This window comes from Phyllopteryx taeniolatus, chromosome 1, assembly GCF_024500385.1.
Source record: "Phyllopteryx taeniolatus isolate TA_2022b chromosome 1, UOR_Ptae_1.2, whole genome shotgun sequence".
NCBI classification, from domain to species: Eukaryota; Metazoa; Chordata; class Actinopteri; order Syngnathiformes; family Syngnathidae; genus Phyllopteryx; species Phyllopteryx taeniolatus.
The window spans coordinates 6600456-6626514 of NC_084502.1; the positions used below are offsets into that span (position 1 = coordinate 6600456).

General features: G+C 43.2%; 1 protein-coding gene across 1 annotated transcript in view; it reads right to left on the reverse strand.

The window, feature by feature from the left end:
- Positions 1–16427, reverse strand: part of tafa5l (TAFA chemokine like family member 5, like) — a 41632-nt gene extending 25205 nt beyond the window's left edge. The window contains exon 1 of the mRNA XM_061767237.1: positions 15725–16427. Coding sequence (XP_061623221.1) covers positions 15725–15821 — 97 coding nt within the window. The 5' untranslated portion in view covers positions 15822–16427. The remainder of the gene's footprint in view (positions 1–15724) is intronic.
- Positions 16428–26059: the final 9632 nt, after the last annotated feature.

Genomic DNA, 26059 nt, shown 5'->3' on the forward strand with positions numbered 1-26059 from the left:
GCTCGCAAACCTTTGAGTCTGAAATGTCAAGAGGAAAATGGCTAAATAGCTCTGGTGTGAAATGTTGAAACTGGGAGCGTGACTGAGCTCTCCAAACTTTCCCATGATCCTAATTACAATGACGATGTCATCACCAGACAAACAACAGCGTCGGTTCGAAATGTTTGCTCGGCCGATCGGACACGTTTTTCAAAGATCACTTTGTCCAGCGGCCACAGGAAAGACGCAATTGGGGGAGATGATGATTACCCCCCAACCCTCTCCCCTTTGCAGCCTTTGCAAGCTCACAGCTCTTCTGAGCATTAAACATGAAGACAGTTGTTCTGTCAATTGAATGACTTAGAAAACCAGAGGGAAGGTGTTTAATTGTCTTTTATGTAGCCTTGCCGGTGCATTTAAGAGAGCGATTAGTCGCTAATTGTCGTCGTGTTCTATGAATAACCACGATGTAATCACAGGAAGTGACATTTGGGAGACGAGATGCATCAGTTCTCAGGTTGTGGACGACACATTTTCTACCATACAAGATTTTTTCAGGTGAAATCACAGGAGGAGGTTTTGCGGCAGCCTTAAATTAAGGGTATCACAACATTTACAGTGGGTGCGGAAAGTATTCACACCCCCTTAAATTTTTCTCCCATTGTTATATTGCAGCCATTTTCTAAAATCGTTTTTCATTTTTTTCCTCATTAATGTACACACAGCATCCCATATTGACAGAACAAAAATGGAATTATTGAATTTTTTGCAGATTTATTAAAAAAGAAAAAGTGAAATATCACACAGCCATGAGTATTCAGACACTTTGCTGTGACACTCGGGTGCTGTCCATTTCTTTTGATCATCTTTGAGATGGTTCTACACCTTCATTGGAGTCCAGCTGTGTTTGATTATACTGATTGGACTTGATTAGGAAAGCCATACACCTGTCCATATAAGACCTTACAGCTCACAGTGCTTGTGAGAGCAAATGAGAATCATGAGGTCAAAGGAACTGCCTGAAGAGCTCAGAGCCAGAATTGTGGCAAGGCACAGATCGGGCCAAGGTTACAAAAACGTTTCTGCTGAGCACAGTTGCCTCCATAATCCTGAAATGGAAGACGTTTGGGACGACCAGAACCCTTCCTAGAACTGGCCGTCCAGCCAAACTGAGCAATTGGGGGAGAAGAGCCTTGGTGAGAGAAGTAAAGAAGAACCCAAAGATCACTGTGGCTGAGTGTGTTGAAGCTTTGTAGGTGGAATTCTTTCCCATTCCTGCTCGATGTACAGCTTCAGCCGTTCAACAGTCCGGGGTCTCGGTTGTCGTATTTTACACTTCATAATGCGCCGCACATTTTCAATGGGAGACACGTCTGGAGTGCAGGCAGGCCAGTCTAGTACCCGCACTCTTTTACTACAAAGCCATGCTGTTGTAACACGGGCAGAATGTGGTTAGGCATTGTCTTACTGAAATAAGCAGGGGCGTACATGAAAAATACTTTGCTTGGATGGCAGCATATGTTTCTCCAAAACCTGTATGTACCTTTCAGCATTAATGGTGCCTTCACACACGTGTAAGTTACCCATGCCATTGGCACTAACACAGCCCCATACCATCACAGATGCCGGCTTTTGAACTTTGCGTCCATAACAGTCCGGATGGTTCTTTTCCTCTTTGGCCCGGAGGACACGAAAAAAAGTTCCAAGGAATGAAATGGCACTGCTGGCAAGAGCCAAACAGGTTATTGATCACCACCAATGCTTTATGAGGTGGCGTGAGCAGGTGCTGAGGGTCAATACTTCGCAAGATGTTTGAGAAGTTCAAATGGAAGTCATGGTGAGAGCGGAGTTGAACCGCAACATTTTCACACTGGAAACATTGTACAATATGAAAACTAACCAAAAGTGGGAAAAATAAATAAATGCAATTAATTTGGCTTTTAATGTGTTTTTGTGACGTCACCACACAAGGGTCTCAGTGCTTCTGCAAAACACCATAGCTTGGTGTTTGGATCTGATCCATTTCAGAAATTTAGAAAAATAAAAAAGACAATCAGTGGGAGTCTCTCGCTATGGAAATGTGATGTTTTTAGCATTCTGTTCACTCGCTATAGACCATCATCACCGCCGACGTTGCTTTTGTTGAGGTGAGCCCTTTTGTGCACGTGGGTGCTGGGAGGGCATATGTGATGTGAGATACCAGTGCTTTCTGCTATGTTTCTCTGTTGAACAGATGAATGGGCTTCATGCAATAAGCCTGAAGGCAGAGACTGGTAGAGCAAGGGCTTGTGCAGTGATTGGGCTGTGGGAGTGGGGGAGGTTGGAAGAGGCTTTGTAACATAACATGTCCTTCGCTACCACCTGCACGCCGTCATTCCAGCTACATGTGATTCATGGGACTAGGCGATCATGTCATTCAATAGTAAGCATGCACCTGCTATCTAGCATGATGAAATGTGCACGTGTTTTGGAGACCTCACATAAACAGTGTCTTGGTCCAATCTGAAGTATACCAGAAAGATTTAGGACCAAATAAAAAAGTCAAAACAAAAAAGTAATAGAGCAAAATCGAATCCGTATCATGGCCGGCCCTCACCAACCATTCTCACTCACATTCACACCCATTAAGACAGACAACTAGCTCACATTCATATTGTCACGGAGTGAAAACTCAAGTCAGGCAAGGGAACCACGACACCATCAGTGACTAGTGACAATTGCTGTAACAGTGAGTGTTACTTTCATCAAATGATCACAAAGACTAACAGTATCAACTTGCAGTTTCGTGACATTAGTGTGTAACTGCATCAAGACACTAAACCCCTGCAAAGTAACAGCTTGCCCCGCCACCACCAACACACAGGGGTTCAATCACAAAGCTCGTGGCAAACGTGTCTGAGTGTAACATATCAGCACTGTAATCAGACACATTCACCAGAGAAGTGCAGCGCAAATATCTTTAATGTCTGTGCCTGAACTGGGCAACAGTGATTCAGTATGCAGCATGGAGAACAAGGGGCTATGATGAGGTTATTAAAGGAACAATATACAGTCATTAAAGCTCGGTCGTTGCCACGGTGACCCCACACCGCCTACTCCTGAACAGTGTTTCCTAAATTTTATTGAGCCAAGTCACCTATTTTATATTGGAAAAATCTCACAGAATGCCAGTGTTGGCGTCACGGGCAGGCAAAAATGATGTCCGTGTGGATTCTTCGTCATCCGGGGCAAAGGTTAAATCAAGGGAGCTGGACTGTTCCGGTTGGTGAAGACGTTCAGATAAGTAGCAACCCTTTATTGCTCAGTGACTGTTTTTTTTCGTCAATGTCTTTCTGTCTCCAAACTGTTCCCTGTCAATTGACTGTCTGTTGTCGTACTCGAGCGGCTCCAACTACCGGAGACAAATTCCTTGTGTGTTTTTTGGACATACTTGGCAAATAAAGATGATTCTGATTCTAGTAAGCAGTTTTACGTGCTACATATTGTCATTTGTGTCCCTTGCTTTGGGAAGATTTACTCCTGAGCTGGTTGTGACTGCCTCTTATTTTTTTTTTTTTTTTAAAGAACAGTGGCATTTAATATTGATGACAAACTATGCCAAAATTAATTAATGCCTGGATCAGACTACAAGACAAATTTGGTCTGACTGTGTCAGAGTACTATAACAAAATCTTGCCATATCTCGGCCTGACAGTGGCAACACTACGTGACGTGTTCCGATATCACCGTATCCTGTCTTTTACGATCGCTGGGCTTTATCTTGTCAAATCAAACACTGTCGGGGAGCCGTGACCAGAAAGCGTGTCACTGCAACCGGGACACAACACGGTACCGTGACGACAACAGGTTGTTGTCAAACAATGCGTCGCTGTTGCAATGTTGGGGGGAAAAAAATGAACAGCAAGCAGGCAACAAAACGTTATGTAGCCTAGCAAGCTAGTGCTAGCGCTAATGCTTGTACGTAAACATGCCCGCGTTCTGTTCAATCGTGCTTTAAAGCTTCGGTCAACATTGGTTCGTGCGTGTGAATAAATGTTGACAACGGCTAAATGCGCCAGTCAGAATACGCAATGCTATTGGTCGACGCCAAGAGAGGTGTTGAAATGTCACACAAAATGGAAGATATCTAAAACAAATAAAATAAAACAAACATTTTAGACTTCATTTTGGCGTTGTCGGGCCAACTGGTTGGTCGTGGATTATGTTGGACTACTTGAGGTTTTGTCGTCGCTGACAAAATATGTTGGGCACAATCTGAGAAATCGCCCACGATAGCTAATCGGGCCAATATCGGGGCTAAAATCATGTAGTCGGATGATTTTCCAACTATAATTCAATAAAAAAGATTTTTTTTCTAAATCGAGTGTACTTTTTTACTCATGACAATAAGTATTGTGTTTGGTTTAATTCTTGAAGAAGCGCTGACTCCAATGCTGAGATGTTCTACTTGTCCTTCATGCTCTGACGCTGAGAATCTACCCAATTTCCCCGCCACGAGCGAGACAATCAGTCTCTAATAAGTCCGAGTGATTATCTTCATTCTTTGTATGCGCCTTTTCTTGATGGAAGAGCTGTTCTCAAGGGCTTAAAATGGCAGCGAACAACAAAGCAGCAGTGAAGAGAGTAATACAATCATCGACGTATAAATGGTTCTCAACCAATTTATACAGAAGACTGAAAACAGTGCTGCGTCCGTGTATCAGCAGTGTCAGTTACACAACGGAACCTTAAGGTTTGAACAGCATATACTGTATACAATGTGTTCCCCAACGCTTTGATGTCCTTCATTCCCTACTGCTACTTATCCTGTGTTCTGAGTGACAAGTGAGCTGAAGCCTATTGCAACGGATTTTATGCGAGATGCAGGATACAGCCTGGACCGGTTGTCAGTCAACTGCATGGACACTGCAGAAAGCAGAAAGTCGGAAATGAATGCATCGGCAGGCAGCGTAAGAACAAATCTCGACGTCGCTCTGTCAGTGTACACCGCTCTCCAAAAGTATTGGAACTGTGTTAAATATTGCTTGGGCTATACACTGAAAACATTTGGGTTTGACATCATAAGATGAAACAACAGATCAATATTTCAGATTTCAATTCCACGCCTTGCTTTGACCTCCACACTAACACGGTCACCTCATCAGGCTCTCGTCTCTGTCTCCTCCGCACGACTCGGTGTGACATCAAACGGCGGTCTCGTTCTACTGAGCATATGCTCATCGCGGCGGCCAAGTGCTTCTCATTACCCAGACGCCGTTTGACGCACGTGCGGAGCGCCAGACGAGTAACGCCGCTGAGGACACCGGGTGAGCGAGACACATGTTTGCGTGGCCTCTTTGGCGCGCCATCGCCGACAGTACTGCGATCCTCGGCCGCTTAACAAGTCGGACGGGAGAGCACCGGCGCGAAAACAAGCGCTCGAAAGACGCGCACCTGCTTTAAAGGGCAGGTCGAAGCGCGAGTCCAGATGTTATTTTAATCTCATCCAGCCGCTTGATCAGAATCTATGCAAAAAAAAAAAAAAATGACAAACGGCGAAAAGGTAAGAAGCGGTGACGTTACCAAACTAGGCAATCTAAAGTGCAGCTGACAATGTGTGACCAAATGTGTGCATTTGATTTTGAAAAATGACAAGAAAAATGTGTAAAATAAATAGTTGATTTCAATGATAAAATAATAATGATTTTCCTTGGCTATTTAGTGCTTGTGTAACAGCAGCCTGAACAAGACGAGAAGAATGTGAGACAATGAGGTCACCTGAAGTCAGCAGCTTCATGTTCAAAGCAAGCGACGCCGTAGACATTCGCTTGCTATCAAAGTTGAAGTGTTTGATTGTTTTGTTCCATAAAATAGCTGTTCAATTGTTTTCATACTTTAACGATAGTTAAGAATGTTAAAATCCTATTTAAAACATTGTCTGAATAGGTTGATGTTTGCGACAGTTGGACTCTGGAACATTATGCGTTATTCTGATTTTCTGGTTCAAAATCATTTCGTATGCATGTTTTTGGAATGTGGGAGGAAGCTGGATTAGCCGCGGAAAACCCACACGAGCAATGGGAGAACGTGCAAACTGTACACAGAAAGACTGGAGCCTCGATTCCAACCCCCAAACCTCAGAAATATGACGTACATGTTCCAAAAACGTGCATGTTAGGTTTTTAGAAGACTAGTTTCCATGTGACTGCGGATGGGCTCCGCGATTGGCTGGCGACCAGGCCAGGGCGTACCTCTCCTCTCGCCCGACGTCGGCACCACCGTCACGAGGAGACGTGGGCTAGAAAACGGATACATGGATGGACAGTGTTCTTAAAAGCACAACATTACATCTCATTACCACTCTTTTGTCATTTGTAGGGATCAAACTCGATTTCGTGTTGGGGAGTAACTAATTATATGTAATGAGATTACATTATTGAATTACAAAATGATGGAAGTGTATTTAATTACATTACTGGGAGTAAAATGTGTCGTTAATTAAATTACAGTGGTTACACTTGAAAAATAGCCGCAAAAGCATTTGGTTTTTTTTTCAGATCACTTTCACCTTCCGAGGCTTGTGATTGGCTCTCTGTGCTCATGTGCCATTTTGTCATTGTCTCAAAGATGACACACAAATATGACCTTGAAGCATTTTTGAAAAGTTAGACTCATAGTTACACTTCTGAACACATAAAAAAAAGATGGACTTTTGAACACTTTCATCATTCCAATTTTGGACTTTTTTATGGAACGTTCACTAATCTGGTTTGTTATATGAAGCGATATTGTCCCAATTGTGCACATTTGCCATGAGGTCAACATGGTATTATGTTTTCCACATGATGTACACAAATATACGTATATGTACTGTAGATATAACCTATGTGTATTGCAACAAACACATTTTTATTCTGTATTTACAATATTTTGTTATCAGTTTCTATTTTTGTAAAGAACAAATGTGCAGTTAATTCATAATGATCTGTAGGTTTAATCCACTTTTATTTATGAAACATCCAAAGGTCCTTGAAATAGTTACAGGGTCAATTCAAATTGTCACTGCTTTTCCAAAGTAATGTTCCCAGCCAGTGCACTCGAATTAGCCGCCCACGACGCAGCCGATGGAAGACGAGTTTATAAGTGGAGTTTATAACGCGAACAGCTCCGTTTTGTTCGTAATGTTGCCGTGAAGCGGCGTAGTCCACGCAGCAGTGCCATTGTCATGTAAAGTTGCAAAAGTCGGCGCAGGCAAACGCACGCTTTCGGCGAGTAAGAGTGACTGTGCAACACGCCGGCCCGAAAGCCGCACTGTGATGCAGCAAAGAGTGCGCAGCCAGTGACTCATTTCAAATTTCACTCGGAGAGCCCTCCAGCGCGCCCTGGTCGGGATTTAATGCAAAGACGGAGAAAGCAGCGTGCGACAGAAGACTACGAAGCCCCTATCGTACAGTACAATAAGGCGTGATTGTGTGACGCGCGGCGTTAATATCAAACCACGGCTCTCTCAGACAATAACATAATCACGGCATCAAGCGGAAAATGGAATAGCGCACGAGACAGAAGGAACACAACTAATCATGCGCACCACGCAGCCCGCCATGGAGCCGTTTCAGGCCCGGCGCTCTCAGCACACAGTATTACAATGCAGAAATACACTGAGCGGTGCGCCACACTCATCCACCGGGGAGGTCAACGCTGACAGCGAGAGAGAATTCACATTCTGCTGTGAAATAGGAACTTTGTATGCTGCCAAATTGATTTAGCTCTAACAATTCTTTTCATTTTGTTTCATAAAGATGCTCGTAATTTTACAGCTCCTCGGCCCGTAGCCGTGGGCCTCGGTGATTTGCTGAAGGTTTACGGCCCAGGTCGTAATCGAAGCGGTGCCCACGTTGCATACGGAATTCTGCTTTTCAAAGTGACCGCTAGAAAAAGGGGCACATTTCTCTCGGAAAGTCAGCGAGTCAACGCTGGCCCGCGTACTTCAATGCTCCGGAGGGAGACGCCCTGCGTCCATAAAGTTTCCATAAAGTCATTCAATACGCTTACAGGGGCTTAAGCAAAACGAAGTTACAGGTATTGGTTCGGTCCCACTGAATTCCTCTGAATTAGGCCTTTGACTGAATCTCTTTGATCGACAATCAATTCATCAATCGGATTAATGGGGTGGGAGAATTGCACTCTGGATGCGTGCCAGTGTCGTATTGAGCGAATTCTGCCCAGAGCAGTTGCGCGTGCGTCTTGTAGCAAGGGCACAGTTGGAATGGCGAAGTTCCACCTCAAAAAAACACAAAGTACCACCATCGTGACTAACATTATGCGCACTGTGCTTGAGTATATTCAAATGAAAAACTCCACTTAAATCATGCTTCAATGAAAATGTCTTGCACGTAAGTTAAATAGAAATTTGACTTGAATATTAAAACAAACGATTAAATGCAAAGGTGTTGTACTTAAATCGGCCCACAGTACTTGTCAGTCCTGCTCCAGCGCGTTCCCTGAGATCGACAGATCAACGTTTGCTACAACTGGCAAATCCAAGAGAAAACTTCGAGGGGACCGCACTTTCTCAGTTGCTGCCCCCAATTTGCGTAATGAGCAACCTCTGCACCTTCGACGGGCCGATATAGTTCCCGTTTTAAAGCCTTTGTATCATTATGCACAGTTTCGACATTCATGTTCGTGATCCTTCGCGTTCCACACTTTGAGAATCACTGGCCTAGTGTGAGTACTGTAGCTATACCTTCAGCGGAGTACACCCATACGGTCGTAATTATCTTGACGAATTTGAGAATCCCCCCCCAGCCGTGTGATCAGCATGTCAGCAAAGGCCGGATGTCTCTAGAAGATCATCCTGAGCGATTGTCGGGTAGTGCTGGCCATGGGGTGTGTTTAGAGTGATTTTTCCTCCCCAAACTGCTCAGAAAACAGTTGGGCTGACCATCGTATATGGTAAAGCTCTTACAAGCTACTATACAACCACTACTTAGTAGCCTACTACTCTTTCTTCTTTGAATTGTCTGGATGCTCTGTGGCACCTCTCTCAGGTCAGTCTTGGTACTACGGCAGCTCAGTCCTTTTAGGGGAGGAGTCTGTCTTGGTCATCTTGAGTACACAATACACTACAAGAGCAGTAAACACACACATGACAATGTTTTCCTCGACATGTGGGAGGTTACTTATATTTTGAAAAGTTAAGATGCTAAAAATTGGGACGCGTGTACTCCGCTTGAGTCGAGCTACAGCAGTAGGTAGCTCAACTAAACTGTGCTTGTACAGTAAACATAGTGACTGCGATGCTCCATAAAGACACTCCCCACCCCCAATAATACACAAATAACCATTAAGAGTACACAGGTTAATTTGCCAGGATGAAATCAGTCTGGTCTCCAGAAGACATTTGGTCAGGAGAACTGAGAGACACCGTGGCGTCCATAAAGTAGAGGGGAGCGACTTCGCCGTTCGTCAATGGAGCAGCTCACGACTGAATGTTGAAGGCCCAGTGAGTCACTTCAGAATTTAGTGAGATAGCTGGCAGTCATATTTCATAAGATGCGTTCTGTCAATCCCATCGACAGGCCCGTGCGCCACGGCAAAATAACACCATAGATTTTGGTCTCAGCAATATCGGGTTTTTAGCCTCAGAATCCTCCAATTGGAGCGTACAAATCATTTAGTGGGTTATGTTGTGTTGTTATGACACTTGAGATGCGAGGAGCAAAATTACAGCACTGGTCGCACACAATTCGCTAAATATGGTGCTACTATATCTATAGTGAGCACAGGGATGTGCTGTCAGCAGAGGCAGATCATTACCTGGATCGAAGAGTAAAAAAGAAACAAATAATTAAATGCAATTCTTTTCAATTTCAGCCCCCAGTCTGTGCTTGAATTGATTTTCTTTTTGAATCCAAAAATGTCCATGATTTCAGAGTAAAAACTGCTGGATTTGCAGTGAGCAGCCTCACCTCACCTCAGATTGCCTCACTGAGTGGGCTGAGCAGTTTTGCAATTTGGCAAGTGCCTGTTTCTGTCTCTCTTCGCATCTCCAATATATCTTTTCATACACCTTTAATATGCACTTCAATTTTCCATAGTCAAGCTAATATATTTAATATTTTTTGTGTTAAATATTTTGTTTTGCTCCTCGCATAAAACAGCTAATAAAAAAAGCGCATGGTGAGGCAGACAATACTCTGCCTCACTAAAGAGACCACACAGGTTCACTGCTGTTCTTCAAGGAGATGAAGGTGGACTTCAGGAGGGACAGGCGCCCCCTCCCGCTGAACATCGAGGAGCAGCAGTGGAAGTGGTCTCCAGCTACAAGTCCCTTGGGTCCACCTTTCCAAAACACTTCCTGTCTGTTCAAGAAAGCACACCGACAGCTCTACTTCCCCCCCAGAAGTGGGCATGTGGCGGGCTGGGGAGCAGTGTCTTGAGGAGCTTCTTCAGATCTGTGATGGATAGTGTCCACAGCACCAGCATCACGGTGTGGCACAGCAGCTGCTTGGCTGCAGAGAGGAAGGTACTACAATGGACGGCTGCTCAGAAGATTGTCGTCGGGGCAGCCTCCCCGCTACCACAGACATCTTCACCAGCAGATGCAGAGAGGAGGCGCTCTGCAACATCAAAGACTCAACCCACCCCACGCTTCCATCCTCCCAGACAGGAGGCCACCGAGCATCCGGTGCAGGACCAACAGGCTGAGAAACAACTTCTTTCTGGAAGCTGTTCGCCTGTTGAATTGGCAGTGCTCTGGAGCCCTGACATCAGCCATTCCACGCTTCTTCATCCATGCACGATGAACGCTGTGCTTCTTAACTTTGACAAATATTCAATCTTCATTAAAAAATGAAGTGTCATATTCCAATCATATTTTGTATGCATGTGATGGGCTCATAACAACTTGCACTAATTGTTAAGAGACTGATTCATGTCATCTTTAAAGTAACATTTTACAGACAAAAATGCACTCTTTCCATGTTAAACTGAGTCACAATTTTTCACACGTGATGTAGATATATCCAGAGACCAAAACCGACAATTCCACCATGGTACTGTGTTGCGGCTCACATTTTCACATCTCTGCGTGTTTAACTGACTTCCACGCGGCTATTCGGCTTGGCTGAGCCACAGTTCAGTGCATGGCACACCCCTTCTGGCCAAATAGTGCAAGAACGTCGATCGATCCATCTATCCAGCTATCTAGCAAGCTATCTAGCTATTTAGCTAGCTATCTAGCTAGCTAGCTATCTGTGTGTCTTATCAGTCATTTTAAAGGAGAACTGTTTCACTTGCCGGCTGTTTGTCCACCTCCTAATTAATGCGGGTAAAAATGTCCAAAGCTCACAACAAATCACCCGTGTAACCTCAAAGCGCCGACCCGTCGCCACAGCTCAGACCGCGCCACTCGCATCGGGAGTGCGGTCCGGTGAGGGAATCCAGACATTTCCAAATTTATCGTTGAATAAATCGGCAGCGTAGGGAGCAGCTGACAGGCCATTCATCGTGGTGGGCGCTGGCTCGATGCCGTGCACAGACAGGGCTGCTGCGCTTTGATTTCCTGTCCTGGCTGGCCTGACAGATGAACTACAGAGTGGATGGAGGCAAAACAGCCTCTCGCTGCCACGCGGCCTCACCTCTTTGCCCAAAGCCGGCCTCCTTCGTCCCGTTCAGCAGAGTAGTTAAACACAACCTACCAACGATCAAGCAACGGAGACTATTTCAAAACAAAATTATTATTATTATTATTATTATTTTTATTTTTTTTAATAGACACCTTCACTGTTAGACCGTGGAATCACATGATTTATAGAGATATTACTTGCCTATGAAACAATGACAAAAAAAAAAAAAGACAAATTTGAGCTTGGTGGAGCTAATCGAAATATGTATAATAACTTATCATGAATTTGAAATTTATATAGATAAGAAATATACATAACGTAATCATTTATAATTCATCCAGTCATGAATGTAAAACGAGATTTTTTTTTTGGGGGGGGGGGGGTTACAATTGTCCAAAGTTTGTCAATGATATATTAGATAATTTTAAGAGGCGCTGATGTTCCATAGCAGTGATTCCCAACTACTGTCTTGTGAGAGACTAGCAAGAGTGCTGCGGGAAATAATCCAGTTTCACTTAATTGGGCCAAAAATCGTGATTTTTATACATAATTATTATTTCTTCAATTTCTGTGCCGATACCAGCTGTGCATCCAACTAAACAGGCCAAGATTTCACAATAAGTCAATCAATTTGTGAGTAAATAGGGACCGGATCAACATTAGTTCATTTTTTTGTCTGGGGGTAAAATATGTAAACTATGTGCGTCGGCTCAATAAATTTTGGGAAACACTGCTCTATAGGACATCAAAGAATTATGCAACCACAATGCATCGCACCATCTATCCATGTATCGTAAATTATGTCAGTTGTAGTAGCAGGAGAGGTCAAATTAGATTCAACAAACAAGCTTTTTTTTATTATTATAATGTAAAAATATGATGCACTTTGGGTTTATGACTCAGTTGGAGTGGGCGACATACAGAGGTAGTCAAGGCTAAAATCATGCTCTATTTACTCAAGAATATCAGAGCGAGTAAAGTTCACAGAGTTTGATTAAACAATTTTGCACCGAAAGACACTAACGAGATGATTGTGCAGTGAAATAATAATAATAATAATAACTGAGGGGAACACAAGCTCTTCACTGAAGGAGTTGGAGAGGCCGGTGACAGCAGCATATTAGTGCAAACGAGTAAATTAGACGCAAAAGGTGCACATTTCAACGTGCGTCCGGTTCATTTTTCACATCGCCGTCTACTTTCGCTGTCAGAACGCCACCAGATACGTCGGCGTTGGCGCTCTTCTACCTCCCAGACGGTAATTATGCTGCTGGCCAAAGCTTGATTAAAAGATCTAATCTCCAAACTTTGTGTTCGACATCTCACAACAAGATCCAGTTTTTGGTTTTTTTCTGGGACAGCCTGGGACAGTGCTTTTGTCATCGACAGCGACCAATAAAGTGCAGTGAAAACATCCTTTTGCTTTCTGCTCTGTGTCAGGGTGAAAGTGTAATTGCACCAGAGGATGTTTTATTCAAGAAGGAAAGCGCTACGGGATTACACATTTATACGGTCGGAAATTATAACGCTCCGGAGGCACCGACGATGCTCTTCCTGCACCCGGAATCGAAATAAACTGCTTTGCTCCCTTTCACCTGAAGCCTCGTCAAGCCGTTACTCCAGACAACAATAACAGAGTGTGCTGTGTCTCAAAGACCCGCAATAAAAACAAAAGTGGGGTCGAGGTAAAAATGTCATGTCACGTTTCACAAATAATACAAAAAAAAAACTTCCATTCTGTGATCTCTGACATCATTTTGAAAATGTTTGTGTCAGAGAAAGAAACCGACAGAGGAAATGCCCCCTTTTGTGGAAGTCAAAATGGCAAAAAAACATTGTCTGCAATACTTTTTTTTCCCTCTCAAAATATTTTAAATATATTTTGTGTTCAAACCGCATTTTGAAATCACAAATTGAGGTAAAAATGGTAGCCTTTTTTTAAATATTTTTTTTTGTCACAGGTTTGATAAAACTATTTCAAAAACATTCACCTCGATAGGGCATGAATAAAGTCATAATAACAGTTCATAATTTCATGGGAAAAAATTTTTTCGGTCCCAAAACAATTAAATGAAAAACAGTTAAAAACAGCAATAAATGAACGTGCCTTCTTGTAGCAGCACAGCAAACTACCATATGTCTTGTATAATCTGGATTTTTTTTTTCCCCCTAAAAAAATTCATCAACAATTTGATGGAGCGTATTATACATGGGTACTGTATAAGGAAAGTGAAAACACTTTGTCGCATTGTATAAATGTAAACCGGTACCTAGGGGAAAATGTGCACAGTACTTTCATTCTGATATGATATGTCATGTCTATGTTACGGATCTATATTTAATATGGTCAATTTTCCATGCTCACTCGAGAATCAGGATTATCATCGCGGGTGCTGCAAATTTATTAATATTTAGCACAATATCTATTTGAAAAACCTGTTTTCGAGGGTGCGTGTTATACATGGGTAGAAATGGATTACCTGAGTTTGTGGGTGCGTACTATCATGAGAAATGACGGTAGTTCATTGGTCACCATCTAGTTTTCTGTTTACATAATAGAGAGTACTGATCAATGTTTATTCAGGTGTCAATAACAGCTGCTAAGACAGTAATTTCCCTGTGGTGGCGACACATTGGGGTTGTCTATGATCAAGCACTTGTAACAGGAAATGGAAATTTACTTGATATTTCGCAACTCGAGTATTACTTTCATCCATTTAAAAATTGTTGCTGTCCAATGAAAAGCATACAGTCCAACCTTTTGTGAGTTTTTCCAAAAGCCACACCAAACACAAAATTGTCCAATGGGTTTCGTAAGATTCAGTTGTACTTTGTGGTCATCTTCAAATAAGGCATAACTAGCTGAATGTGGTTTTGATTAGCAAAAGGATAGAATGGCCATAACACTCTTTTAGCAACTCCCCTTGGATACTTAAATTGCAGTTTTTAATTTTTTTGTTTGACCCAGCATTAACTTGCATCAACTTCCAAAGGAATAATAATAATAATAATAATTGAACCACAACAACAACCCAAAAAAGAAAAAAAAAATGTTCCCTTTCGAGAAAATAAGTGTTTCCTCTTGGGGGGAAAAAAAGTCCCTTTTGTCAAAATGTGCATAAACACGATCAAAGTTCAATGTTGAACAATTTAACAATAAAATAAGCTGTCAAACTGCATGGCTCGGCTACTCCAAATGTGTTATTGTCGGTAATTTATGAATGTTGCTGCATTCTCAGCAACTTTTTTTCTCATGTCGACTTGTCCAAGGCGAACTCGGCAAAATATTTGCTGCTGGGAAGCACGTGCCTCCGCTCGATAAATCACTGCTTTTGCACCGTATAAATGGGCGCGGTGACTTTGGCAAAGTTCAGCGCGATGGCCTTCCCTGGGTTCCTTTCTTGGCATTTGCAAACAATGTGAAAATGATTCGCTTCAATGCATTTGAGCAATAACCTCAAATGAATCAATAAAATGTAGGAAGCACCTGTTGAGATGCTCTTCAACAATACTATATGTCTAGTTTTCGATTTTATTTTTAATTTTAATTTTTTTTTTTTTTTAAAAAAGGGCAGTTTTGTCGATTCAAATGAGATTTTTTTTTGTTTTTTTTTTTGTTTTGTTTTTTGGGAGCGTCCTCCCGACAGCTGTCGGTTCATTTACTCTTCCCTGTCTGGCGGTAACGGGATGCTCACGCAGCGTGGGTTCATTTCTCTGCACGGACGTGAGCGCCAATGGTTGTCTGTCTCTATATGCGCCTTGTGACTGACTGGTGACCAGTCCAGGGTGTAGTCTACCTTTCGCTCCCAAGTCATCTGCGATGGGTTCCAGTCATCTACGATCCTGAACAAGATAAACAGTTGTAGAAAACAGGTGCACAGTCACTGGATGGACGGCTCGATTTAAAAATGGATGTCTGCCACCGTCCTTCCGCCCATGACGACCACCTACCTCAGCAAGGTGACAACATATTTGCAAGAACTGCCCCAAATGATTGTTTTTCTCTTTCAAGGCTGTCAGGTTATGGAGTCTGAGTCTGGAACTCAGTAGGCGGCAGCTGCACGCCCGATAAAATCCACAAATCAAGCAGTTTTGTTCAAAGCCCCCCAGGATGCCAAGCAAGACTGCAGACTTACCCTCTCGGAGCAGATGGGAGTAGATGAGCCAGAGGAGCAGAAGGCAACAGAGGGAAGCACCTCCACCTGCTGAGAGCGTCTTCACGCCGGACTGCATCCTGCACCTTTTTCTGCCCCTGTCTGGATTATCCAAAACTTTGTGCCACCCTCAGCTGTCAATCACATCAGCGGCTAATCCAAGGGCGCCTCCGCATCCTGTCGACGGCATCCATTTTATGCTAATAAAGCCAGGGAGGGGGCTGATTAGGGAAAAATAAACATGCAAAAAATTAATAAAATCCCTTTTTTTGTGCCCACAACCACCCAAAAGAAAAATTCCCTCCCTCAGTGAGAAGCCAATCCGATTCAGCCTTGCAGAACACACACAAGCGCACAATGTCAGCGGATGTGTCCAAGTTATCGCTGCTGTGGGTCGAGTTGGGTGGAATCGAGTGCTTCTGATGAAAGATGGGCGCTCTATGAAAAGGGGGGTGGGGGGGAATGTGCACTTCTCAGCCAAGCGAGGGGATGGGGATGATGATGAAGAAGATCTGGAGGAAGGGGAGGAGGAGGAGGAAGGCGGTAAATAAAGGCTACCTCCTCCCTCTTTCCCCCACGGGCTACTTCCACACACGTGTTTTCATCCAAAACAACGGATGCGACCGCGCCAACTTGCGCGCAAACAAGATTTGCGCGCGGTGTGCGAAGGCGGAAAAACGCGCGAGAGGCGCACGTGCACGCGCGCGGCCGTGAGGAACGTGCTTGTCATGCAGTGGCGGAGCGAGGGAGGGGCGGTGGGGGGGGGGGGGGGCCGGAGCTTTGTTGGCCCCAAGGACCGCCGACACTGGCACTTACTCCATAGTTCTGGATTGAAAAACGATGTCTGCAGAAGAAAAGGAAAAAAATCCAGCCCAAAACAGACTTAGTAGTAATTAGAAGCGTGTTTTCTAATGACTGATTGGATTTTCTCGCAAGAGTTTGCTGCCTCCCATTTTTAAAAAAATGCATTCATATATTCAAACAAATGAAATCAAATGAGCCTCGCTGTCGTCAATTCCAAGCAAAGTGTTTTGGTATTTAAGGGGCATTTATTTGAGTCGTCGGTAGAACGCTACATATGCTCCTACTTGAATTTATTTGAGGCACTCAAAATGGTGGCAGGTGTCTGCCGACACACTTCGAACACGAGTTTGAATGCGATTGCTTAATTGCGACCACGTCCGTATTATAAGAGCGTGTGAGCAACTTGCGCAAGCAAGTTATCGTAGTTCATTTTTTATTTTCCCTCTCGTTTTTTTTTCAGTTGAGTTGTACTGGTTAGTGCAAAAAAAGATTGTATACATATTAAATATGTCTCATATTTGTATACCATAAAAAACTGCCACTTGAACTTTTTATATCTACAATCGCTTCCTTCACCTTGTTCGTCAAGTTGTTGGTTTTTTTTGTTGAAAGTGAAGAATCGTTTGGCTTGCAGAAGAAGAAGCTTGAATGGACAATGAGAAGGAAGAACACGCTAACAGCTGCAAAGTCGCCAGGTGACTCTTGCAATACAGCAAACGTAGCCGAGAAGACATTGTTTATCATACAACCCACCGTCGGGATTTTATGAGAGGGGGAAAAAATGCTAAGTAAAGAGCAACGTTTAACTTGATTTATTAGCTAATGCCTTCTTCTTCTGGCAAAATAACAGTTCAGCGAGCATCCAATGATTAATCCTACACTTTTTTTGGGGGGGTTGCAGCTTTTTTTCAAACACTGAAAAATGTGGCAAACAGTAATACCTTGCTATTCTCGTCAACAATGTCAAAATGTTACTTCAAAAATTGCTTTTAGTTAGTGGAGAAACTTTACCAGTGAAGCAAATGAATGCAATTTGTATCTTTTCATATGGGAAAATTAGTTTTTTTACTGGAACAGATTGTGTTCAAACTACAATACACACATTTGGGAATTTTTTTTTCCATTAGTTGTCAAAGTTTGACTATTATCATAATTTTTTTTTTTACATTGAATGTGTGGGAGAAATACTTTAAAACTGTTCGACTACATCAAAGTGAGGTATGCAGACTCCATTTGAAACTCGCACTTAGTCTCACCAAATATGGCTCTGTGCCTGATAAAGGGCGACAGAAGTTACACTATAATATACTGCGTGTGTGTGTCTGTGTGTGTGCGTTGTGCATACAAGGGCATTTGCAAAAGACAGTTTATCTTGTGAAAGTGTACCATTTAATACTCCCTTGCCACTCAAGGATCATTACTATAACTCAGACCTTCTCAAACACACACACACGAGCAAAAAAAAGGTGCACTTTATTAGCAGATGTAGCAGAGGAGGATGTCCCCCCCGTGCGCTGCGCTGCCATCAGCCGCTCTCTCAATGGCTTTTACGATGACGTACTGCGACAGCCTCATCACCGCTGTCACACGGTGAAAAATGGCCCACATTCCGTTCCGTGTCCGAGATGTGTTTGCCGCTTGTCCTAACTTGGGCCTGGCTACGAACTGGCTGATGATGATGTTCAGGCCGCGTGCGGCATTTGGACTCAACTGGGGCCGCATATGGCACCTGCGACATCTTCATGTTGACAGGTTTATTTACAATTTGTATGCATGTTTGTAGACAAGGAACAAGTGTATATAGGATAAAAATATTCACCTTAAAGAGGATTCATCGGGACTATTTATTTAAATCCGTATCTTTTACTGGGGGTTTGTTTGTCCTTTCCACAGTTTTCTCATGAAGCAACACATTGAATATGAGTGGCACATGCCCATTTTTATTGAGCCTATGTGAAGTTAGGATTGTTCCTCACAGACGCGAGTAACAAGTGGCTGGCCAAACATGTCTCAACAAAACAAACAATTCTGTTGACGAATGCGTTTTCCCTGAGCAAACTATGGAAATTGATTTAGTGTCCAAGGGTTAATGATGCCAACCATCATAAACCAATTATTACATGTACAGGCAATATTTTTAAGTCACATTTTAGATTTGAAGTCATTTTTCTTTTCATTATTAACGGTCATAAAAGTGTAAAAAAAAAAAAAAGAGTCACTGTATTTGCATATCACAATAAAAAAAAAAAAAACGTCACCTTAACTTGACAAGTTGATGAACACAGTGGAAGGGAGAGTCCTCCGTGTGCCTGGGAGGGGAGTCTCTTTACAAAAGCACTAAACACAGCTGTATTATTATGAGCAGAGCCATACTGATACCGTACGTGTGTACCTCATTCCCACATCGCAATAAGTTTCCTTTTCACCTCTGCGGTCTTCGCTGGCACCCCATTTGTGACTGCACAAAGAGCCAAAGAATCGGCAAACCCCGCTTGCGAAGTGAACCCTTCGCAGACGATAAAAGGAGAAATACAATCTCACGTGTTTTTCTGCGACTTCTGGGCCATGTTTGTCCAGAAAACGTTAGGGGATTCAGAAAAAGTCTATTTCTTCTTCTTCCTGTAAGGTTGCGCTTGTATTCGAAGGACATCCGACTGGTTGAGTCTTATCTTTTGTTTGTTTGTTTATTTCCAAGTATAGACCACGTGCTTCACTGGCTGACGTTGTGCTCTGCGGGACAAGAGAGTCACGCTCACGGTCTTAGAGAGGCAGCGGACCTCGAATAAACATGGCAAACTAATTGGACTGCATCATCAAGGTGGATGTAACCACGGCAACATACTCCTGATAGCAATTCCAAATAGGTTGTGTTTTTTGTTGTTGTTGTTTTTACATTGTCATTTGAATGTGCATCATTTTAAAACAAAGGTTGAGGTTAATGTGGTGAACTCGTGTGGACCAGTTAACTTTTTTGTGAGTTACAGAGCTGCTTAAGTGGGATTGATTAAGCCAAGTCAATCGGTTTTCCCAACTCTGTCATCGCTCTAGATTGACTGAAGTGGTCGCACATTGAAAGCCTTTATAACATTTCCAAAAAAAAAAAAAAAAAAAAAAAAAAAACTCTGAAAAAACTGTTGTTTTAAATAGTTTTTAATCATAATTTTTAAAAAACAGTTGGCTTTCCTTTTCATTATATTAAAACATACCACAATGAAGGCACCAGTCGGAGCAAGACAAACAATAATGGACGACGTGAGGGTCTCCTGAATTCAGTTCTTGGCTTAAGGGTGGTGGTCATGAAACGGCGGCCATTTTATTGGGAGAGGAGACTGAGGGCTGCAAGAAATCCGACTTCTGCAGCAAAGTGGAGACTGTGGAGTTTCATACTTGGGCATCCAGAGCAAAGGCACGCATGTTCATTTTTGGGTCATTTCAAGCGACATATTCTCAAATGACACGGCAATAACAGCCTGGTACGCTGACCGCCGACTAGAACTAGTACTTGCTTTTGCTAGTGGGAAAGCGTCAATCAAGGAGAACCACGCCGAGCCAGTTCGGTACGGTGCGCTGGAGAAGATGTTTCTTGTGGTTGAGATTAGGATGGGGATCCGCGCAAATGTTTTTTTTTTTTTTTAAATCATTCCATTCTCGGCTGCGAGACCCTCAAGGCTAGTCGAGATTTACAGCAGACTTTCACATTTACAACGAACGTGCCTCCATTGTTGCCGCTTCGCATTGTTATGCAGAAACTGGTTTTGGAATGTTTGTTTTTTGAACAGGAATGTTTAACGGTCTCTAGACATTCAATTATCAGAGGTGCGCTCCGCCAGTGGACGGCCATCCTCTCGTTAATGTTCCGGAACTGATTACCAAGGACAGAGAGAGAGAGAACTGGTTGAAAAGTTACTCATTCCAAGCGGTAATTAAATCCTCCACGGTGGGACTTTCAATCCCGTTAGAAGCGCTGCCGGCATTTTTCGAAACATTACTTAACGTCACTGTATGGTTAAAAATAACAGTGCTTGCGAAACATGTTTGTGTTTTGTGTGTGTGTGTGTGTGTGTGTGTGTGTGTGTGTGTGTGGAGCACTATTTTATAAAGTCGAACTTGCATAAATGCTGATAGATAATTTCGCTGAGCTGAAATACCACAAAATAAATAAATGGAGGACTTGCTGCTTAATATAACGCAACATATCAAAGTAATTCACAGATGCAATGACTGTTATGATGTTATGATGTTATGATATATCCCCACGGGAGTCATAACGGACACTAAACGCTTCACTATAAGGAAGTAGAACCATGTGATTTCTTCCAGTCAGTCACTGAAGAAAGGTAATGATCATGAAAAAAACTAGTAAATCTACTGTAATGGTTTCCAGTCACAATAAAAACTGTATATAAATAATTCTTGAAAAACAGAAAACTTAAAAGATAATATCTTGAAAAGTGAAATACAACTAAACTGCACTTGGGGAGTAATCTTCAGCTTACCACGAGAGAACGCCCACGTACCACGACCACACTTTGAGAAATATTGCCCGATATGACATCAGCACCATACGCCCCATTCCGCATGCCCACTGCCAACACTGTCTGGGAACCAAGGGGAAGTTACCTTCATGTCATCCACTTGTTTCCTGTACCGCTTATCCCGGTCAGGGTCGCCGGGAGCCGGAGTCAGCCAGTCGCAGGGTAGCCTCGGTATAGCCGCAGATAACCAATAACCAATCGACTCACATTCACACAGTCACTGAGTCTGGTGAGTCAACAACTACATCATGCTCAACTAACGGGGGGGAAACAGACATTTTACAAACATTAGCAGGTTATATTTTGTCAATAAAATAATTTATCATTAACATTCACTGCCATTGACGGCCTTAGAAGTCAAATATCTTTCATATTCTAATATTAACCGGGAAGGTTGGCAGTGAACGAGTTAAATGAGAATGCGATTAGAGGGTGAGGATCTTGTTTGTGTTTGTTCACGGGTGTATTTGTGTGTATTATAATTGTCATTTCCATTTTAATGTTACACCATGCATTTGTCATTCATACTTAGGCCAACGCAAAATCGAAGTTGAAGTTGGGATGGATTGTTTCCACACGTTGGTTGGCTGGCGAGCTAGCAGTGCTACATAAAAGCTGATTTCCATGTGCTCTGCAACAATCTATTACACACACCAAAATCAAACTTCTTAGCGCTTGTTATATTATTATTATTAGCCTGGATTTCCTGGAGTTGATATGCGGACCACAATCTTTGCATCTTGGCCAAATTGCTGCGCTGTACTGTACTGCGCTGTAGTTTTTTTGGGTCTTTTCCAGAAATGGCGAGAATGGCCTCACGGTTGAAGCACCACCTGCGGCTTTGCCATGTGCTTGCTTCACCTTCCCTGCCCATGCATTTCTTCTGACGAGGAGAGAGATCTTTTTCATCACCCAGTGAGTTTTGGGAAAATCCTCACGTATTGCGGACATACAGCTTAAGTGACCAACACTGAGCGTAACATTTGCCTCGGTATCCGAGATTAAATGTGAGCCTTTCCTTCTTCATGTGCCATATCGCAAGTGCCGAGAGGCGCCATTGTGCCGCAGAGTCCTCAAAGGCGGAATTAGGCCCACTGCCAGCATCCTTTTGTTCCCGTGCTGGGTCTCTGGGTTTTTACTCCTCCCCTTGAAGCACTGAAGGACGGGATCCACGGGGGAGTGTTTTTATGTGACAATTCATTCTTCCTCCATATGTCAGCTCGCCGTTTGCCGTGCTGCAATGACGTAGCGGCATCGGCGGAACGCGCAATAAATGGACAACGATTCCGACAGACGCACTCCGACATCTTTTGGAGTCTTCCTAGAAGCGGGGATGATGTTACGGCTGCAACGGGTGGAACAATTCCATGTTATTGTTTCGGCCATCTCCACTTTGTTTAACATGTCCCAATACTTCAATCCGAATCTTGCCCTTATTGCGCACTGCGCCCCCCAAACAGCGGCATCGTCTCCATACCCGCATGCCGCTGAAGATTGCCGTCAAGACTTCGCTAAAATGGGGGCTGGTGTTATCAGCGCCTGTAGGCCCACGGCGTCTCTGCTTTAATCTTGGTTCTAGAAACTCCTCGGGGCCCCAAGCTCACTGCTTTTTCATCTCGTGCGTTACAACGCACGCTTGCAACAAATATATTGAAAGGAGGGACACGTGAATAGGGAGGGGCAAGTGTGCGCTGGGTCAGCTGGGTCACCAAAAGAAGGTGAAAAAGACTTCCAGCGGTAATGGAGGCTGTTGCAGTGTGGTGGAAGACCCGACCGGAGCAGAGACAAAAACACGGCTGGACGAATTCTTTTGGTTATCTCCGGCTTGCCGGCTCAAGCACCAGCGGCCACTTGAAGTTTGCCACATCCAAGAAGTGTGGGGGGGGGGAAAGGAGAACACCTGTCACATGAAACGCAACCGGAAAACCAAAAAAGAAAGTCCATGCGCTCATCTGCATAATAATGATAATTGCCTGTATCGCGGCTATGGGAAAATGATGATGATAACTTTCATTAAATCCAAAATATTGTGCCGATCTTTCGGATATTTTTAGAGCTTGAAGTGGGCACGAGTAGAGGTTTCCACATACATTTGGGTGATGATTGGAGACAGGTTTGGGACTTCCGGTGCTTTGTCTATGGAGAGGAAAAGGCTGCACTTGAATGAAATCCCAAATATTGGGCCAAACATTCTAATATTTTCTGAGGTTGAAATGAGCATAGGTCGAAATGTCCACATACATTTTGGTGACGATTGAGAGCGGTTTTCTGACATTACGCAACATGAAGCGTTTTAGACGGCCCCTCTTCGGCATATATGACGTCACTACGCGAGGCTATTATATGACGTCACTTTTGAAGGCTATGCAATAATCCGCTTGAAGCTGGCTGTGGTGACGCCCACACGAGCGCATTTCAAATGCGCTGCGGCTACGCCGGTCCACGAGAGCAGCGAAAGCGGGTCTACCGGCCAGGAGCCGCCGACACTCCAGCAGACGGACGGAAATGAAAAGTGGGTGCGCTAGCCAAAGGCGCAATACTTTGCCCGCCAAGAGACTTGGCTTATCCTCCAATTGTGTGGGCCTTCGCATGCAAACAATGTGCATGGACAAAAGAAGCCCTTCCATAGTTACGAAAGAACTTTTCCTGGAGAGGATTAAGAAGTTGTCTTGAGATGAGATATACACTATTTAACTGGGGGGGGGACATTGTGATTTTTCACTGTAATATTGTAGAATTAAAAATACACAAGTCATTCAGAGTTGAACTAACAGGAACGATAAAAGATGCTGCATGTGCGCATCCACCCAACTGCCCCACCCACACCCTTTGTTTTGGTTTTGGATTGTTCCCCCCCCCCCCCCCAAAAAAAGGCAGCATGCTGTGCATTACAATGCGCCTCCAAGGAAAAAGTATCCAATTTGAAACCTTAATTTATTCCAACCATTCCATCTTTGTGGGCTCTCGTCAGGAGCAAATCGGTTCCACCAACTGTTCAATTTGATGACTTGACTGCAAATTTCCGACGTTCACTTGAATTTGCTTTTGCTGGGAGTTGTAGTGATGACCACGCCATCCCCAGCTTGTGTGTGTGTTTGAATACCGCATGCAAGATGGCATGCGGTTAATCACAGGGTGAGCCGTCCATTTTTAGAAGTGCCTCACCTCAAATAGGTGCAGGGAAATAAAATAACAGGTGGTTTGACAAGATAGCTGTAATTTCACATCTGCGGCACAGTAGACCTCATTAACACAACATACATCTCCGACAGGGGAGTTGGGGCTTTTTGGAGGGGGGGGCGGGGTTTAAAGAGAAAGTGGGAATACCTGAGCAAAATTTGAAGACAAAAAAAAAAAATGCTCTCCTAGTAAACACCTTCCAACTGTCTCGAGTTGACTAAAAAAAATGCCCCAATCTCCTCCAAGAGGAAATATGATGCATCACAGATCAGCGCATCGTAATATGGCCACCAGCACAATTGCTGTTCAAATGTTGAGACAAAAATGCTGAGCTTTGATTTGATACAACAACGGTTTTCTTTTGAAGCATGCAAATGTTTTTATTCTTTGTCATGCACTCTTGCTTCGCTTTATTGCGGCTCATTTAAAATCGTTTGTCTGAGCGTCAATAGAGCTAGCTGATAAAAATCAGGTGAAATATCGATTGCTCGAGATTAATTTCGTTGGCATATTGGCATAAATGTAATTGTTTGTCACTTTTCCGTACTCTGACAGTAGAAACGCATCAGATGTCAATTTGGATAAATAAACGACGTATCCACTGGAAGTGATTTAATTTATGAGTGGACATTTCAGGCAATTTAAGTATCAACGCGCCCGTGTGAGCTTTGTTGCTGAAATATGGCAACCCCGACAATGGCACAAACAAAGACAACACGACAATTGCTCATTTGATGGTCATATTATTTGGAAATTGAAAAGCTGAATTATCAGATGATAGCGCGATGCGCAACGCAACCCACAAACATGTTACCCATGAGTCCGATTTGCTTCGGCCCACTTCTGCATTGCTGGACTTATGAGAGCGCCATTTGTGGGCCGAAAGCACAGCGGTCAAACTCAAGGCTCGGGGGCCAGATCGGGCCCACCACATCATTTTATATGGCCCACTAAAAATATACTTTTTTTTTTTTTTCTTCACTTTTTACAGATATAATTCAATCAAACTGAACAATGTTGAGGTACTACAATATTTATTTGTCGCTTCTGATTTCAAATCCAATTTTTTGATTAAAAAGTATATAATAACAATAAAATGCTGGTGCAGTGTATGCATAATAATATGCTGCTTTTCATCACGGCCCTCTGAGAGAAACCATTCCTACGATACGGCCTGCCATGAAAATGAGGTAGACACAAATGACAACTGTAGAACTTACACCAACAAACAAACAAAGAGTATAAAGCAAGTTCAGACCTTGGCAGCCTGCCACAGAAAGCTATTTTTATTTTTATTTTAGGTGGACGTTCCAGGAGAGCAACTGATCTAAATCAAATGACAACAGAACAATTAATACACTGTGCAGGCAATATGACTTCAAACTGATAAATGTAACAATAAAAATGTACTGAAAATCATGCGTTACTTTATTTTTGTGAACCAACAATTATATTAAAAAAAAAAATTAAAAAAAAAAGAACTAAAGGGGGCCCTTGACAAAAATGGTGGTAGCCATCCATCCATTTACAATTGCACTTATCTTGTTGATTTGCGATGATGGTACCCTGAATATTTTCTTGCACAACTTTTTGAGGCGATCACTGCAACTTCCTGCGACTTGTGAACCTTTCAGCAGGTATTTTGGTCCTCGTGAGCAAACTGGTCTGAAGAGTGCCTTCTCCAGACTGCACGTCTAAGCTCCCTTCACAAATGTTCAAGAGAATCTCGTTAAGGGCTGACAGGGCAACGCCACTAATTTCCCATTTGTGGCTGGAAAGCAAAGCGCGGAAAGTCTCT